We start from the raw sequence: 14,712 nt of genomic DNA, 5'->3' as shown, positions 1-14,712 counted from the left end.
TGCGCCCTTCCATCCCCGGTGCTCAGTGCGCCCTTCCATCCCCGGTGCTCAGTGCGCCCTTCCATCCCCGGTGCTCAGTGCGCCCTTCCATCCCCGGTGCTCAGTGCGCCCTTCCATCCCCGGTGCTCAGTGCGCCCTTCCATCCCCGGGGCTCAGTGCGCCCTTCCATCCCCGGTGCTCAGTGCGCCCTTCCATCCCCGGTGCTCCGCTCGGCCTTCCATCCCCGGTGCTCCGCTCGGCCTTCCATCCCCGGTGCTCCGCTCGGCCTTCCATCCCCGCCGGTGCTCCGCTCGGCCTTCCATCCCCGGTGCTCCGCTCGGCCTTCCATCCCCTGTGCTCCGCTCGGCCTTTCATTCCCGGTGCTCCGCCCGACCTTCCATTCCCGGTGCTCAGCGCGCCCTTCCATCCCCGGTGCTCAGCGCTCCATTCCATCTCCGATGCACAGTGCGCCCTTCCATACCCAGTGCTCCGTTCGGCCTTCCATCTCCGGTGCGCTCCTTGGCCTTCCTTTCCTAGTGCTCAGCGCGCCCTTCCATACCCAGTTTATTTCTTCTGCATGTTTTGGCCTGGGCCACACCAAAATCAGACCTTAAGGTTAAGTTTTGGTGCTTCCGGTGCTGATCCTGCGGCCCTGTTCCTCTGCCATGCTTGATGGAGTATTGACACATGTGTCTCCTCCCGAAGCCCTTAATTTAGTTTTTCAGATGATACAAGTTGATCATTTGAACACTTACAGGTTTTTCCCTTGAATTAGCCACATTTGTTTGCTCATGGAAAAATTGCAGTTCCTCTGGGATGGGGCAGTTCCTCTGGGATGGGGCAGTTCCTCTGGGATGGTGCAGTTCCTCTGGGATGGGGCAGTTTCTCTGGGATGGGGCAGTTCCTCTGGGTTGGTGCAGCTCCTCTGGGATGGGGCAGTTCCTCTGGGTTGGTGCAGCTCCTCTGGGATGGTGCAGTTCCACTGGGTTGGTGCAGTTTCTCTGGGTTGGGTCAGTTCCTCTAGGTTGGGGAGGTTCCTCTGGGTTGGTGCAGCTCCTCTGGGTTGGTGCAGCTCCTCTGGGTTGGTGCAGCTCCTCTGGGATGGTGCAGCTCCTCTGGGTTGGTGCAGCTCCTCTGGGTTGGGTCAGTTCCGTTGGGTCGGTGCAGTTCCTCTGGGATGGTGCAGCTCTTTGGGATGGTGCAGGTTCAATGGGATGGTGCAGTTCCTCTGGGTTGTTGCAGTTCCTCTGGGTTGTTGCAGCTCCTCTGGGATGGTGCAGGTCCAATGGGATGGTGCAGGTCCAATGGGATGGTGCAGGTCCAATGGGTTGGTGCAGGTCCAATGGGTTGGTGCAGGTCCAATGGGTTGGTGCAGTTCCTCTGGGATGGTGCAGCTCCTCTGGGTTGGTGCAGGTCCAAAGGGATGGTGCAGTTCCTCTGGGTTGGTGCAGCTCCTCTGGGTTGGTGCAGCTCCTCTGGGATGGTGCAGTTCCTCTGGAATGGTGCAGTTCCTCTGGGATGGTGCAGCTCCTCTGGGTTGGTGCAGTTTCTCTGGGTTGGTGCAGTTCCTCTGGGATGGTGCAGCTCCTCTGGATTGGTTCAGTTCCTCTGGGTTGGTGCAGTTCCTCTAGGTTGGTGCAGTTCCTCTGGGTTGGGGCAGTTCCTCAGGGTTGGTGCAGCTCCTCTGGATTGGGGCAGTTCCTCTGGGATGGTGCAGTTCCTCTGGGATGGTGCAGTTCCTCTGGGATGGTGCAGTTCCTCTGGGATGGTTCAGTTCCTCTGGGATGGTGCAGCTCCTCTGGGTTGGTGCAGTTTCTCTGGGTTGGTGCAGTTCCTCTGGGTTGTGCAGCTCCTCTGGGATGGTGCAGCTCCTCTGGGATTGTGCAGTTTCTCTGGGATGGTGCAGCTCCTCTGGGATGGTGCAGCTCCTCTGGGTTGGTGCAGCTCCTCTGGGTTGGTGCAGTTTCTCTGGGATGGTGCAGTTTCTCTGGGATGGTGCAGTTCCTCTGGGTTGGGTCAGTTCCTCTGGGTTGGGTCAGTTCCTCTAGGTTGGGTCAGTTCCTCTGGGTTGGGTCAGTTCCTCTGGGTTGGTGCAGCTCCTCTGGGATGGAGCAGCTCCTCTGGGATGGTGCAGGTCCAAAGGGATGGTGCAGTTCCTCTGGGTTGTTGCAGCTCCTCTGGGATGGTGCAGGTCCAATGGGATGGTGCAGTTGCTCTGGGATGGTGCAGTTGCTCTGGGATGGTGCAGCTCCTCTGGGATGGTGCAGGTCCAATGGGTTGGTGCAGTTCCTCTGGGATGGTGCAGCTCCTCTGGGTTGGTGCAGCTCCTCTGGGATGGTGCAGCTCCTCTGGGATGGTGCAGCTCCTCTGGCTTGGTGCAGTTCCTCTGGGATGGTGCAGTTCCACTGGGATGGTGCAGTTCCTCTGGGATGGTGCAGCTCCTCTGGGTTGGTGCAGTTTCTCTGGGTTGGTGCAGTTTCTCTGGGTTGGTGCAGTTCCTCTGGGTTGTGCAGCTCCTCTGGGATGGTGCAGCTACCTTTGGGATGGTGCAGCTCCTCTGGGATGGTGCAGTTTCTCTGGGATGGTGCAGCTCCTCTGGGATGGTGCAGCTCCTCTGGGATGGTGCAGCTCCTCTGGGTTGGTGCAGTTTCTCTGGGATGGTGCAGTTCCTATGGGATGGTGCAGTTCCTCTGGGTTGGTGCAGCTCCTCTGGGTTGGGTCAGTTCCTCTGGGTTGGGTCAGTTCCTCTGGGTTGGGTCAGTTCCTCTGGGTTGGGTCAGTTCCTCTGGGTTGGTGCAGCTCCTCTGGGATGGAGCAGCTCCTCTGGGATGGTGCAGGTCCAAAGGGATGTGCAGTTCCTCTGGGTTGTTGCAGCTCCTCTGGGATGGTGCAGTTGCTCTGGGATGGTGCAGGTCCAATGGGTTGGTGCAATTCCTCTGGGATGGTGCAGCTCCTCTGGGTTGGGGCAGCTCCTCTGGGATGGTGCAGTTCCTCTTGCTTGGTGCAGTTCCTCTGGGATGGTGCAGTTTCTCTGGGATGGTGCAGTTCCTCTGGGATGGTGCAGCTCCTCTGGGTTGGTGCATTTCCTCTGGGATGGTGCAGCTCCTCTGGGATGGTGCAACTCCTCTGGGTTGGTGCAGTTCCTCTGGGATGGTGCAGTTCCTCTGGGATGGTGCAGTTCCTCTGGGTTGTTGCAGCTCCTCTGGGTTGGTGCCGTTCCTCTGGGTTGGTGCAGCTCCTCTGGGTTGGTGCAGCACCTCTGGGTTGGTGCAGCTCCTCTGGGTTGGTGCAGTTCCTCTGTGTTGTTGCAGTTCCTCTGGGATGGTGCAGCTCCTCTGGGTTGGTGCAGTTCCTCTGGGATCTTGCAGCTCCTCTGGGATGGTGCAGCTCCTCTGGGATGGTGCAGCTCCCCTGGGTTGGTGCAGTTCCTCTGGGATGATGCAGCTCCTCTGGGTTGGTGCAGCTCCTCTGGGATGGTGCAGCTCCTCTGGGATGGTGCAGCTCCTCTGGGATGGGGCCGTTCCTCTGGGTTGGTGCAGTTCCTCTGGGTTGGTGCAGCTCCTCTGGGTTGGGGCCGTTCCTCTGGGTTGGTGCAGTTCCTCTGGGTTGGTGCAGCTCCTCTGTGTTGGTGCACCTTCTCTGGGATGGTGCAGTTCCTCTGGGTTGGTGCAGTTCCTCTGGGTTGGTGCAGCTTCTCTGGGATGGTGCATTTCCTCTGGGTTGGTGCAGCTCCTTTGGGTTGGTGCAGCTCCTCTGGGATGGTGCAGCTCCTCTGGGATGGTGCAGCTCCTCTGGGTTGGTGCAGTTCCTCTGGGATGGTGCAGCTCCTCTGGGATGGTGCAGTTGCTCTGGGTTGGTGCAGTTCTTCTGGGTTGGTGCAGCTCCTCTGGGATGGTGCAGCTCCTCTGGGATGGTGCAGCTCCTCTGGGTTGCTGCAGCTCCTCTGGGTTGCTGCAGCTCCTCTGGGTTGGTGCAGCTCCTCTGGGTTGGTGCAGCTCCTCTGGGTTGGTGCAGCACCTCTGGGTTGGTGCAGCTCCTCTGGGTTGGTGCAGTTCCTCTGTGTTGTTGCAGTTCCTCTGGGATGGTGCAGCTCCTCTGGGTTGGTGCAGTTCCTCTGGGATCTTGCAGCTCCTCTGGGATGGTGCAGCTCCTCTGGGATGGTGCAGCTCCCCTGGGTTGGTGCAGTTCCTCTGGGATGATGCAGCTCCTCTGGGTTGGTGCAGCTCCTCTGGGATGGTGCAGCTCCTCTGGGATGGTGCAGCTCCTCTGGGATGGGGCCGTTCCTCTGGGTTGGTGCAGTTCCTCTGGGTTGGTGCAGCTCCTCTGGGTTGGGGCCGTTCCTCTGGGTTGGTGCAGTTCCTCTGGGTTGGTGCAGCTCCTCTGTGTTGGTGCACCTTCTCTGGGATGGTGCAGTTCCTCTGGGTTGGTGCAGTTCCTCTGGGTTGGTGCAGCTTCTCTGGGATGGTGCATTTCCTCTGGGTTGGTGCAGCTCCTTTGGGTTGGTGCAGCTCCTCTGGGATGGTGCAGCTCCTCTGGGATGGTGCAGCTCCTCTGGGTTGGTGCAGTTCCTCTGGGATGGTGCAGCTCCTCTGGGATGGTGCAGTTGCTCTGGGTTGGTGCAGTTCTTCTGGGTTGGTGCAGCTCCTCTGGGATGGTGCAGCTCCTCTGGGATGGTGCAGCTCCTCTGGGTTGCTGCAGCTCCTCTGGGTTGCTGCAGCTCCTCTGGGTTGGTGCAGCTCCTCTGGGTTGGTGCAGCTCCTCTGGGATGGTGCAGCTCCTCTGGGATGGTGCAGCTCCTCTGGGTTGGTGCAGCTCCTCTGGGATGGGGCAGCTCCTCTGGGATGGGGCAGCTCCTCTGGGATGGTGCAGTTCCTCTGGGTTGGTGCAGCTCCTCTGGGTTGGTGCAGTTCCTCTGGGTTGGTGCAGCTCCTCTGGGTTGGTGCAGTTCCTCTGGGTTGGTGAAGTTATTCTGGGTTGGTGCAATTCCTCTGGGATGGTGCAGTTCGTCTGTTCCCCATGTTCCATCGTAATAAAGTGATGCTGAATCCAGTGTGCAGTAGTAACTTCCATCTGTCACTCATGGTCGTACCCTTGGGGAGTAGCCCTATATATTTAATGCCACAGGCTGGTTACTTCCACATTGCTGAGGCATGTTTGTCATGGATGCCCCCATCAAATGGTGCTTGAATTGTCCACTGCCAGTCCACCTGGTGCAGCCTCCATGGTGCCCCGCTAAGCCTTGGTGATCTCCTAACTAAAGAGCAGAAAACATTTGCAGACGGCAGACAGTCACCTGCTGATATAGAGCCTCTCATGTGCTGGAGCAGCTAGATGCAGTCCCCCAAAACATTGCACATTCTCTAGTCTGGATATCGTGGCCCCCGATTGCAGGCAGGATTCATCTTGCCTATTGACGGTGTCACAGCACCACGCCCCAGTCTGCGCTTAGATACGCCAACCTGATACATGTGGGCGATTGTGACATGGGTTTTACTTGAGCTGCCACCACAGAGAGTATCAAGAATAGCGCTCTTGCGAACGCTAGACACCTAAATCATACTTAACAATTCCCAGTTATTACACAGATGTAGCATGGACCTCTCCAGGCCGGGAATTCATAGAGCAGAGATAACGCTGATACATTCTTAGGATTTATTGAAAAATATCTCCAGGGGTAAGTTACAAGGAAAAACAGGTGCATAAACGAGACACACAGATATAAATGCATAATGATTTCAAATAAAAGAAAAGGATAAAAAGTCAGAACCCTAAATTGTCTGAGGTTTAGGTGATCTGCGTGGAGGGAGACCACAGGAGACAGAAGATGAGGAGCACTCCTAGCACAAAGCTACTCCCTTGTAGAGTGATACCAGAGTAATGTGGGTTGCTGATCCTTATAGTTCCACACTAACCTCTCCCCCAGCAGCCTTCACCCTTTCCAAAAAAGAACTATTCTTTTGTTCCCACAAGATCTGTGTAGATGTAAATTAGGACGTCCCCAGGAACCTATCTTAAAGGGTATTTCTACTTCAGGGTCCATAGGGGGTCCACAGGGTTGACCTTGGGGTATAGCTGGATCTGGATCCATGGGCACCACGCAGTTAAAGCTTTAGCTGCTCCCAGGATGCACTTGGGTCCGTCCTCCTCTATACCCCGCCCCCGGCCACAGCACCTCAGTTTGAGTTGGTGCCCGGCCGGAGTCGGGTCACCTGCGCAGGGGGGCTGCAGGAGCAGCCCCCAAAAGCTTTCTATTTTTATTTAAAAAAAAAAAAAAAAAAAAGAGCCTGTTAGATTTTTATTTTAAAACAGAGGCTCTAGTGTGGCAGCGACGGGCTGTCTATGCAGACGCCCACGCTGCCGCTCTCCTTCCCCGCTGGCGCCGCGACGCCAGTACTGCACTGGGGATCGCGGCGGGAGGCCAGAGTCCGTACTAGCCGGACTCTGGGTCCCTCCCTGGACTGCTGCCGGAGTCGCCGGGGACAAGGTAAGCCGCGAGTCGCCGATTAGCGGCGGCTCGCGGGTTTTGCCTGCAGATGCAGTCCTTTGCCCCCGGTCCTAGGGGACAGACCGGGGGCCGCTAGCGGTGGCGGCGGGCTCCCCCTCTGAGGAGGAATAGACCACCAGGGATATATGGCAAGCGGGATGCCGGCAAGCCCTGGGGTTAATATGCTAGCCAGGGGAGGACGCCTTCCCTGTCAGTGGCTCCTCCCCTCAGCTCAGCGCGCCTTTCAGCACGGAGTCTGGCGTCGCTGAGCTGCAGCTACTCGGCCACTCCTCCTCTGAGGTCTCCAGCGGCCATTTTCTCACAGTGGCAGCGCAGATCTTCAGGGAGCACGCGGACCGGTCCCCCTGTGTACCTCTCCCCTGATTAAGGACAGCGTACACAGCACTATAGCCCTCCCAGACACTGAATCTGGGCAGGTTGATTGTAGTGGAAAGGTGCAGTGAGTATATCTTCCTGCATGGTATGTGACTTTTGCTAGTGCTGCCTGTCTGTGCTTATTTTCTACTTACTGTCAGCTTATACCTATCCCTTTACTTCTCCTACAAGCCCTACAGGTGTGTGGGGGAGGGGCGTTTCTACTGACCTCACTTATATAGATCACGTATTTGTGAGGTCCGTCACATACAGTTGTGTGCTACTCAGTGCCATATTGTGGGCTGTTGTTCAGCACACCGGTGAGTGCGTGAGTTACTTCTACCCTGGTGCCAGATATATAATATATTCTGTCATGTCAGACGAGGAGGTTGAGCGCTCAGTGGCTCCGGTGTTGGCCTCCTGCGGACGCTGTTCTGCAGGAGTAGATAGGGAGGATTTGTCACAGGATGGCCTGTGTAGTCGATGCCAGGTGGCTCCTGGCCCATCCAGACCTTCTCTGGCGCAGGAACCACCGTGGGCGATGTTTTCTCAAGTGCTGGTGTCTATTGCGGACCGTCTGTCGGTCCCGACTGCTCTCCCTACTAGGTCGTTGTCCCAGCCGACCATCCCCCATTCCCCGGGTGTCCCGCAGTTATTGCGGAGTCCTCCTGGGTCTCAGTCGGTGGGTCCCTATGCGGGGTTGCCTATGTATATACAGGCTTCCCCTGTGCCGCAGCAGCCTGTGGTACCTTTTCAGGCCCCTATGGTGACTCCTCCACCCTGGGTGGATGTGCTCTCCAACTCCGTGCAAAATTTGGCGGCCGCTTCCTCAGCTTTTCAGTCAATGTTGCAGACTGACATGCCTTCTAGGATTTCAAAACGCCCACTCATGACACGGGCTGCTCAGGTATCGGACTCAGAGGGTTCCTCAGATGATGGGGAGGTCCCTGATGACACTGACTCGGACGCCTCGGTCCAGGAAATGGATACCAAGTCGTCCATTAATGTGCGAGCACTAGTTAGGGCGGTGCGAGCTATTCTTCTTATAGAGGATGAGGCACCGGTTCCTAAGTCGAAGTTTCCTAGTTTCAAAAAAAACTAAGGTGGCTTCTGCGGTGTTTCCCCTGTCGGATCAGTTGACGGATCATATGGCGGTAGCTTGGCAGGCGCCCAGTAAGAGATTCCTTCCTCAGAAGCGGTTGGCTTCTAATTACCCCTTCCCTGAGGCACATTGTAAAAAATGGGAAACTCCACCGGCGGTGGATTCCCATGTCACCCGTTTAACTCGGGGCGCCACCTTACCATTACCGTCGATATCCTCGCTGAAGGATCCCACGGACAGGAAAGTTGAGACTTGCTTAAAGTCTATTTACTCCCTCTCCGGGGCGGTGGCCCGACCGTCCATGGCCATCTCCTGGGTGGTCAAGGCCATTGAGGGGTGGGCCAATGCATTGGAAGATACCTTCCCGGACGACGCTCCGGATGTCCAGCGGGCGTTGTTGGGACAAATGAGGGACGCTGCTTCTTACATTGGAGAAGCTTCTTTAGATGCTAGTCTGCTGACCTCGCGGGTATCGGCTGCAGCGGTGTCTGCCCGCCGATCCTTATGGTTGCGGTCCTGGAGAGCGGACTCTGATTCAAAGAAAGGTCTGGAGGCCTTACCTTTCAATGGGGAATTACTATTTGGTCCGGACTTGGACAAAATAGTGGACACCCTGGCTAAATCCAAGTTGGCCTTCCTCCCTTCGGCGGCACTGCCTGCTAAGGTTCGGAGTTCGGCTTTTCGTTCCTTTCGGGTTCAGGGTAAGGCGAAAGGTCAGTCCTTCCCGAGACAGTCTGCGAGTAAGACGGCCTCTAAACCCAAGAAGCAAGCCTGGAGTGCTCGGCGCCCTTCTTCCAAGCAGGAAGATAAACCTGCGGCCTGATGGGACGGGCCTCCCTCTGGGGGACCTCAGAGTGGGAGGCCGACTTCTTCTATTTGCCCAGTGCTGGCACAATACCACCACGGATGCCTGGGTTCGAGAAGTGGTCTCCCAGGGGTACGCCCTGTCTTTTCGGCACAGACCACCCCACCAGTTTTTCTGCACAAGTCCTTCTCAGGACAAGACCAAGGCGTTACAGGTTCAGGAGGCTATAGAGTCCTTGCTGAAAGCAGGGGTCATTGTTCCCGTTCCTCTATCACAATGAGGGATGGGGTATTATTCGTCTCTGTTTCTGGTGCAGAAACCCAATGGTTCTCATCGCCCTATCCTCAACTTGAAGTCTCTGAACAAATTCCTCAGAGTTCCCAAGTTCAGGATGGAAACGTTACGTTCCATCATTCTGGCGATGGAACCGGGGGATTACATGGTGTCCCTGGACATCCAGGACGCCTACCTCCATGTTCCGATAGCATCTTCACATCAGCGGTATCTGAGGTTCGCTATCCTTCAACACCACTATCAGTTCCGGGCGCTACCCTTTGGTCTCTCCACGGCACCGAGGGTGTTCACGAAGATTATGGCGGTCATGGCCGCACATCTTCGGAACCAGAATGTACGGCTGCTGCCGTACCTGGACGACCTCCTGTTGCTGGCGAGCTCCCCGGAGGTACTGCTTCAACATCTCCACCTGACGATCGCTTGCCTGCAAGCACACAGGTGGTTGATAAATTGGAAAAAGTCCTCCCTGATTCCATCACAGCGGATGGTTCATTTGGGAGCCCTGCTGGATTCGCGTCAGCAAAGGATCTTCCTGACTCCGGAGAAGGTCGCCTCCCTACAGCTGCGGATACGCAGTTGCCTGAGCCGTTGCCGCCTGTCGGTCCATTCGGCTATGAGAGTTCTGGGGTCCATGGTGTCGACATTCGACATGGTGGAATTTGCCCAGTTCCATTCCCGGCCCCTGCAGGGGCTGATTCTATCAGAATGGAACGGGTTACCTCACCGGATCCGCTCTCAGGTGCTGGTGTTGTCTCCGGACGTTCGGCTATCTTTGGCTTGGTGGCTTCAGACAGCTCATCTGGTCGAGGGGCGCCCATTTTGGATCCCAGACTGGGTCCTGCTCACGACGGATGCCAGTCTCCGGGGTTGGGGGGCAGTGACCGGCTCTTTGTCGCTTCAGGGTCGTTGGTCAGCGGAAGAAGCACTTCTCCCCATCAACATCCTGGAACTGCGGGCAGTATACAGGGCCCTGCAGTCGTCCGGCCCCGCTCTTCACGGAAGGGCGGTACAGGTGCAGTCCGACAACGCCACCACGGTGGCGTATATCAATCACCAAGGCGGAACTCGCAGTCAGGCAGCGATGTCGGAGGTGTCTCGTATCCTGACTTGGGCGGAGGGTCACATTCCAGCGATCTCGGCGGTCTTCATCCCCGGAGTCCTCAATTGGGAGGCGGACTTCCTCAGCCGTCACGACGTGCATCCCGGGGAATGGTCGCTTCACCCAGAGGTGTTTCAGCTACTCGTGGACAGGTGGGGACTGCCGGAGCTGGACTTGATGGCCTCCCGTCACAATCACAAGTTGCCCGTTTACGGGTCAAGGACAAGAGACGCAGGTGCAAGTCTGGTGGACGCGCTGTCGGTGAAATGGACGTTTCACCTGGCGTATCTGTTTCCTCCGATATCCCTGCTTCCTCGGGTTCTGCGGAAATTCAAGCAGGACGGCGGCATGCTCGTGCTGGTAGCTCCGGCGTGGCCCAGACGTCCTTGGTACTCCGATCTCAGGAGCCTCTCCATCGACGCTCCGTACCTTCTTCCTCAGCGTCGGGACCTGTTGTCTCAGGGGCCCTGCCTTTACCCGGATCTGGGTCGGCTGTCTTTGACGACGTGGCTCTTGAGACAGCCGTCTTGAGGTCTCGGGGCTTCTCCAGTTCGGTTATTGGTACCATGCTCAGGGCACGCAAGCCTGCTTCAGCACGGATTTATCACAGAGTGTGGCACACTTACTTTCAGTGGTGTGAGTCCAGACATTATGATCCTCAGGTGTTCCGAGTTTCTAGGATCTTGGAATTTCTTCAGTCAGGATTGGATCTCGGCTTACGCCTTGCATCTCTGAAGGTTCATGTGTCCGCCTTGTCCGTGTGGTTTCAACGGCGGATTGCAATACTACCAGACGTTAACACCTTTTTCCAAGGTGTTCTCAGGATCCAGCCTCCCTTTGTGCCTCCTGTGGCTCCTTGGGACTTGGCGGTGGTGCTACGGGTCCTGCAGGGTCCTCCGTTTGAGCCTCTTGAGGCGGTGGAGCTCAAGTGGCTGACATTTAAGACGGTTTTTCTCCTGGCAATTGCTTCGGCCAGGAGGGTGTCTGAATTGGGGGCGCTTTCCTGTCGCCCTCCTTTCCTGATTTTTCACCAGGACAGAGCGGTGCTCCGCACTCGTCCTGAGTTTTTGCCCAAAGTGGTCTCGAAGTTCCATATTAATCAGGAACTTGTTGTGCCAGCTTTTCAGTCCCCTGATCTTTCAGCTGGTGAGACTTCCTTAGATGTGGTCCGGGCGCTTAGAATTTATGTAGACCGGACGGCTTCGGTTAGGAAGTCTGATTCCTTGTTTATCCTCTTTGGTTTTCACAAGAGGGGTTGGCCTGCCAACAAACAAACGTTAGCCCGTTGGCTTCGTTCCGTTATTTGTGAGGCTTATGCACAGGAGGGCTTACCTGTGCCAGCCTCTGTTAAGGCTCATTCCACTCGTTCTGTGGGTCCCTCTTGGGCTGCTAGACGTGGCGCTTCTGCTGTTCAGCTGTGTAAGGCGGCCACTTGGTCTTCAATTCAAACGTTTTTGAGGTTCTATGCGTTTGACACCTTTGCCTCTCAGGATGCATCCTTTGGGCGCCGGGTTCTCCTTTCAGCACAGGAGCGTCCCCGCCCTTAGTTGTACTGCTTTGGGACATCCCCAAGGTCAACCCTGTGGACCCCCTATGGACCCTGAAGTAGAAAACAAGAGATATGGTAAGAACTTACCTTTGTTATCTCTGTTTCTACGAAGTCCATAGGGTCCACAGGGCGCCCGCCCTGACGCACCTGGCTTCAAATGGGCTGTGTGGCTGGTCACCGGTTTTCCGTCTCCCATTTCTGTGAGTATGGTTTCTTGTGTGTTCCAGTCTTCCTTCTCTCTGTTTAGTCTCCTCCTCCGGCCTTGGCTGCTTACCAACTGAGGTGCTGTGGCCGGGGGCGGGGTATAGAGGAGGACGGACCCAAGTGCATCCTGGGAGCAGCTAAAGCTTTAACTGCGTGGTGCCCATGGATCCAGATCCAGCTATACCCCAAGGTCAACCCTGTGGACCCTATGGACTTCGTAGAAACAGAGATAACAAAGGTAAGTTCTTACCATATCTCTTGTTTTTATGGCAGGAAAGATGTAGTACTGTAACTAAGCTGATAAAATGCAGCTTTCCTGTCTGTGCGCAGGGCTTGAACAAGGGCCCCTTACAGTGAAAGGCAAACACTCTTTCCATGAAGTCTTGTCTTCAAAAGACTACTGTAGGTAACACCTGGCCCCATGGTTCATCAAGTGGCTTATGCAATGCAGACACAGGGCCTGATTCAGAGCCGGACGCTATTTGCGGCCGGTCGTTCCAAAAAAGGGGCCGGCTATTTAAATTGAGCGCTCGCTCTTTGCGGTTTGTTGACGCCTCTATGTCTGAGCGAGCGAACGAAAAATGCGCTCGCTATTTTGTAAAGACGCCCCTTTGCCATTCGCATCACGCGTCATCTCCGGTATTTATTAGATTAATCGGGTACATCGAAAGGCGTCGGAACTGCTCACAGTGCTTGTGGTAGGTTTTTCTTACCGCTATCACTGCGAGCAGTTCAGGCTAAAAGACAACCAAGTGACGTGGCCGATGACGCTGCTTTACTAATTATGCACTCCCATTAAACGCCCTTTTGACCGTTAGGCACGCCTGCGTTCGGATCTCCACTCCTCCGTTTTCAAGCACCTTCCCCTGTTACCACCAGAAACGGTACATTCTGTCAATCAAATTAGCAACCCCTCACTGTTTTGCGAGCGCACGATTTCCGACAGCAATGACAGGTTTGCTCATGCGCAGTTGTGCGAACATCGCTCAGAGCGAACGAGCGGTCGCTTATGAGCGGCTCTGAATCAGGCTCACAGTTTTGGCCACCAATTCATATCAAACGGACATTCATGAAATATACATTTTGGGGTGGGGGGTGGGAACTATAATAATCCACATCTGAGCGCTCGCAACCGGGTCGATGGTGGCCCACAGCGCATGAGCCTGACGGAGTCGGCTCCGTCGTGCGCATGCACGAGACCCGGCTAGCGACGGGCAATCCATCGCTCCGGGTCTCGCACCAAAGGGGGCAAGCTGTCGATGTTGAGTGGCAGCTCGCCCCCTTTGGTGGGCGGGCCGGGGTGGTGGCTGCCCAAACGGAGGCGTTCCCAAAAGAACACCTGCCGTTTGGAGGCGGCACCACTGACATCACGAGTGATGTCAATGGAGAGATTACGGCTCTGTTAAGAGCCGAAATCTCTCTTGGCGGCTTGCGGCCACGAGACCCTACCACAAGGGTCTCGTCGCAAGCCCGGTGGTCGCGATGGTCACCCACAGCTATGCGAGCGGCCGAGTGGCCGATCCTAAAAATAAAAAGACCGGCCCTGATTCAGAGCGAGCGCTCTGTCAGAGCGTCCGGGTCTGAATCAGGCCCACAGTGCATACAGTCCTGACCCGTGACTTTGAGGAATCGCCGTAACGCATGGCGACGGTCACAGACGGTATGTACAAAGATCCGTATCGCAACATTTCATGTAGTTGCTATAACAGGTTGTTTTTACCTTCACAGATAACGGTTTTATAAGCAGCCCAGCTGAGGACGGCCTGACCAATCATCAGCCACACGAGCTGTCGCTGGACAACGGCTCCCTCGAGGAGTGGGACAACCCATCGCCGATCCGGCTCCCGCGCCCCAGAAAGTGCCAGTCCATATTTAGGATCGGTCAGCCCATATCAGAATGTGCTTACGACTTCAACGACCCATCAAGCCCCACCCAGGCCCGGCCGTTCCAGTGCTCGCAGTGTCAGCAGAGCTTCAGCGAGAGCGAGACCCTTCTCCTCCACCAGACTGTCCACGCCACCTGGGCTTGTGAGCAGCAAGATGAGGGAGAGGACTACATCGTGCCGCCGCAGGCAGCTCCTGCCATCATTAGGAGCTGCCCGGCTCCGTATATATGTGGGGACTGTGGCAAAGGCTTCTCCAACTCGTACAAACTGAAAATCCACCAGAGGATTCACACGGGGGAGAGGCCATACAAGTGCCTTGTCTGCGAGAAACGCTTCCACAAAAGCGCCCACCTGAAAGTCCATCAGAGGACGCACACCGGGGAGCGTCCATACGGATGTCAGGTATGTGGTAAGAGGTTCACTAAATCCTACCATCTCAAGGTCCACCTGAGGACGCACACTGGGGAGAGACCTTACCAGTGCCCCGTGTGTCACAAAACCTTCAGTGTCAACTCACACCTCACGGTCCACCAGAGGACTCACACCGGGGAGAAGCCTTTTGTCTGCTTTGAATGCGGGAAGAGCTTCCGGCAAAAGACCAGCCTCCTCGGCCACCAGAAGTCACATCAGAGGTTGGTAGAGCGTCGGAAACTGACTTGGAAGACTCTGTGGCCAGAAAAGTGACACATTTTCTAGACGCTAAAAGTCCAGCTCTGAACGCACAGTCTGACAGGAGAGTTCCCTGTGGGAATGGAGATTGGTGGGTTTTCCAGCTGCATGGAGCATCCCAAGGTGGGTGGGCGACCACCGATCTCTGTCCTGCCGGGGGCTTGTTGTCATGTTTATGTGTCAGCACCGCAGCCGAGTGCAGTTCCCATGCGTGCAGCCGCAGTACGGTTTGGCTTAGGCTCTCCTCCTGACTTTGTGGTGTCTAA

General features: G+C 56.2%; 1 protein-coding gene across 1 annotated transcript in view; it reads left to right on the top strand.

Annotated features, from left to right (window-relative positions):
* LOC148523428 (zinc finger protein 777-like) overlaps positions 1–14,461 on the top strand; it is a 90,622-nt gene extending 76,161 nt beyond the window's left edge. Inside the window, exon 8 of the mRNA XM_088473307.1 lies at positions 13,620–14,461. Within this exon, the coding sequence (XP_088329433.1) occupies positions 13,620–14,461 (842 nt within the window). The remainder of the gene's footprint in view (positions 1–13,619) is intronic.
* Positions 14,462–14,712: the final 251 nt, after the last annotated feature.

The sequence above is a fragment of the Taudactylus pleione genome, unplaced genomic scaffold, assembly GCF_031769625.1.
Source record: "Taudactylus pleione unplaced genomic scaffold, aTauple2 ptg000134l, whole genome shotgun sequence".
In the NCBI taxonomy this organism is placed as follows: domain Eukaryota; kingdom Metazoa; phylum Chordata; class Amphibia; order Anura; family Myobatrachidae; genus Taudactylus; species Taudactylus pleione.
Note: the sequence above shows the minus strand (reverse complement) of the source record. Positions and strands in the feature narration are given on the sequence as shown.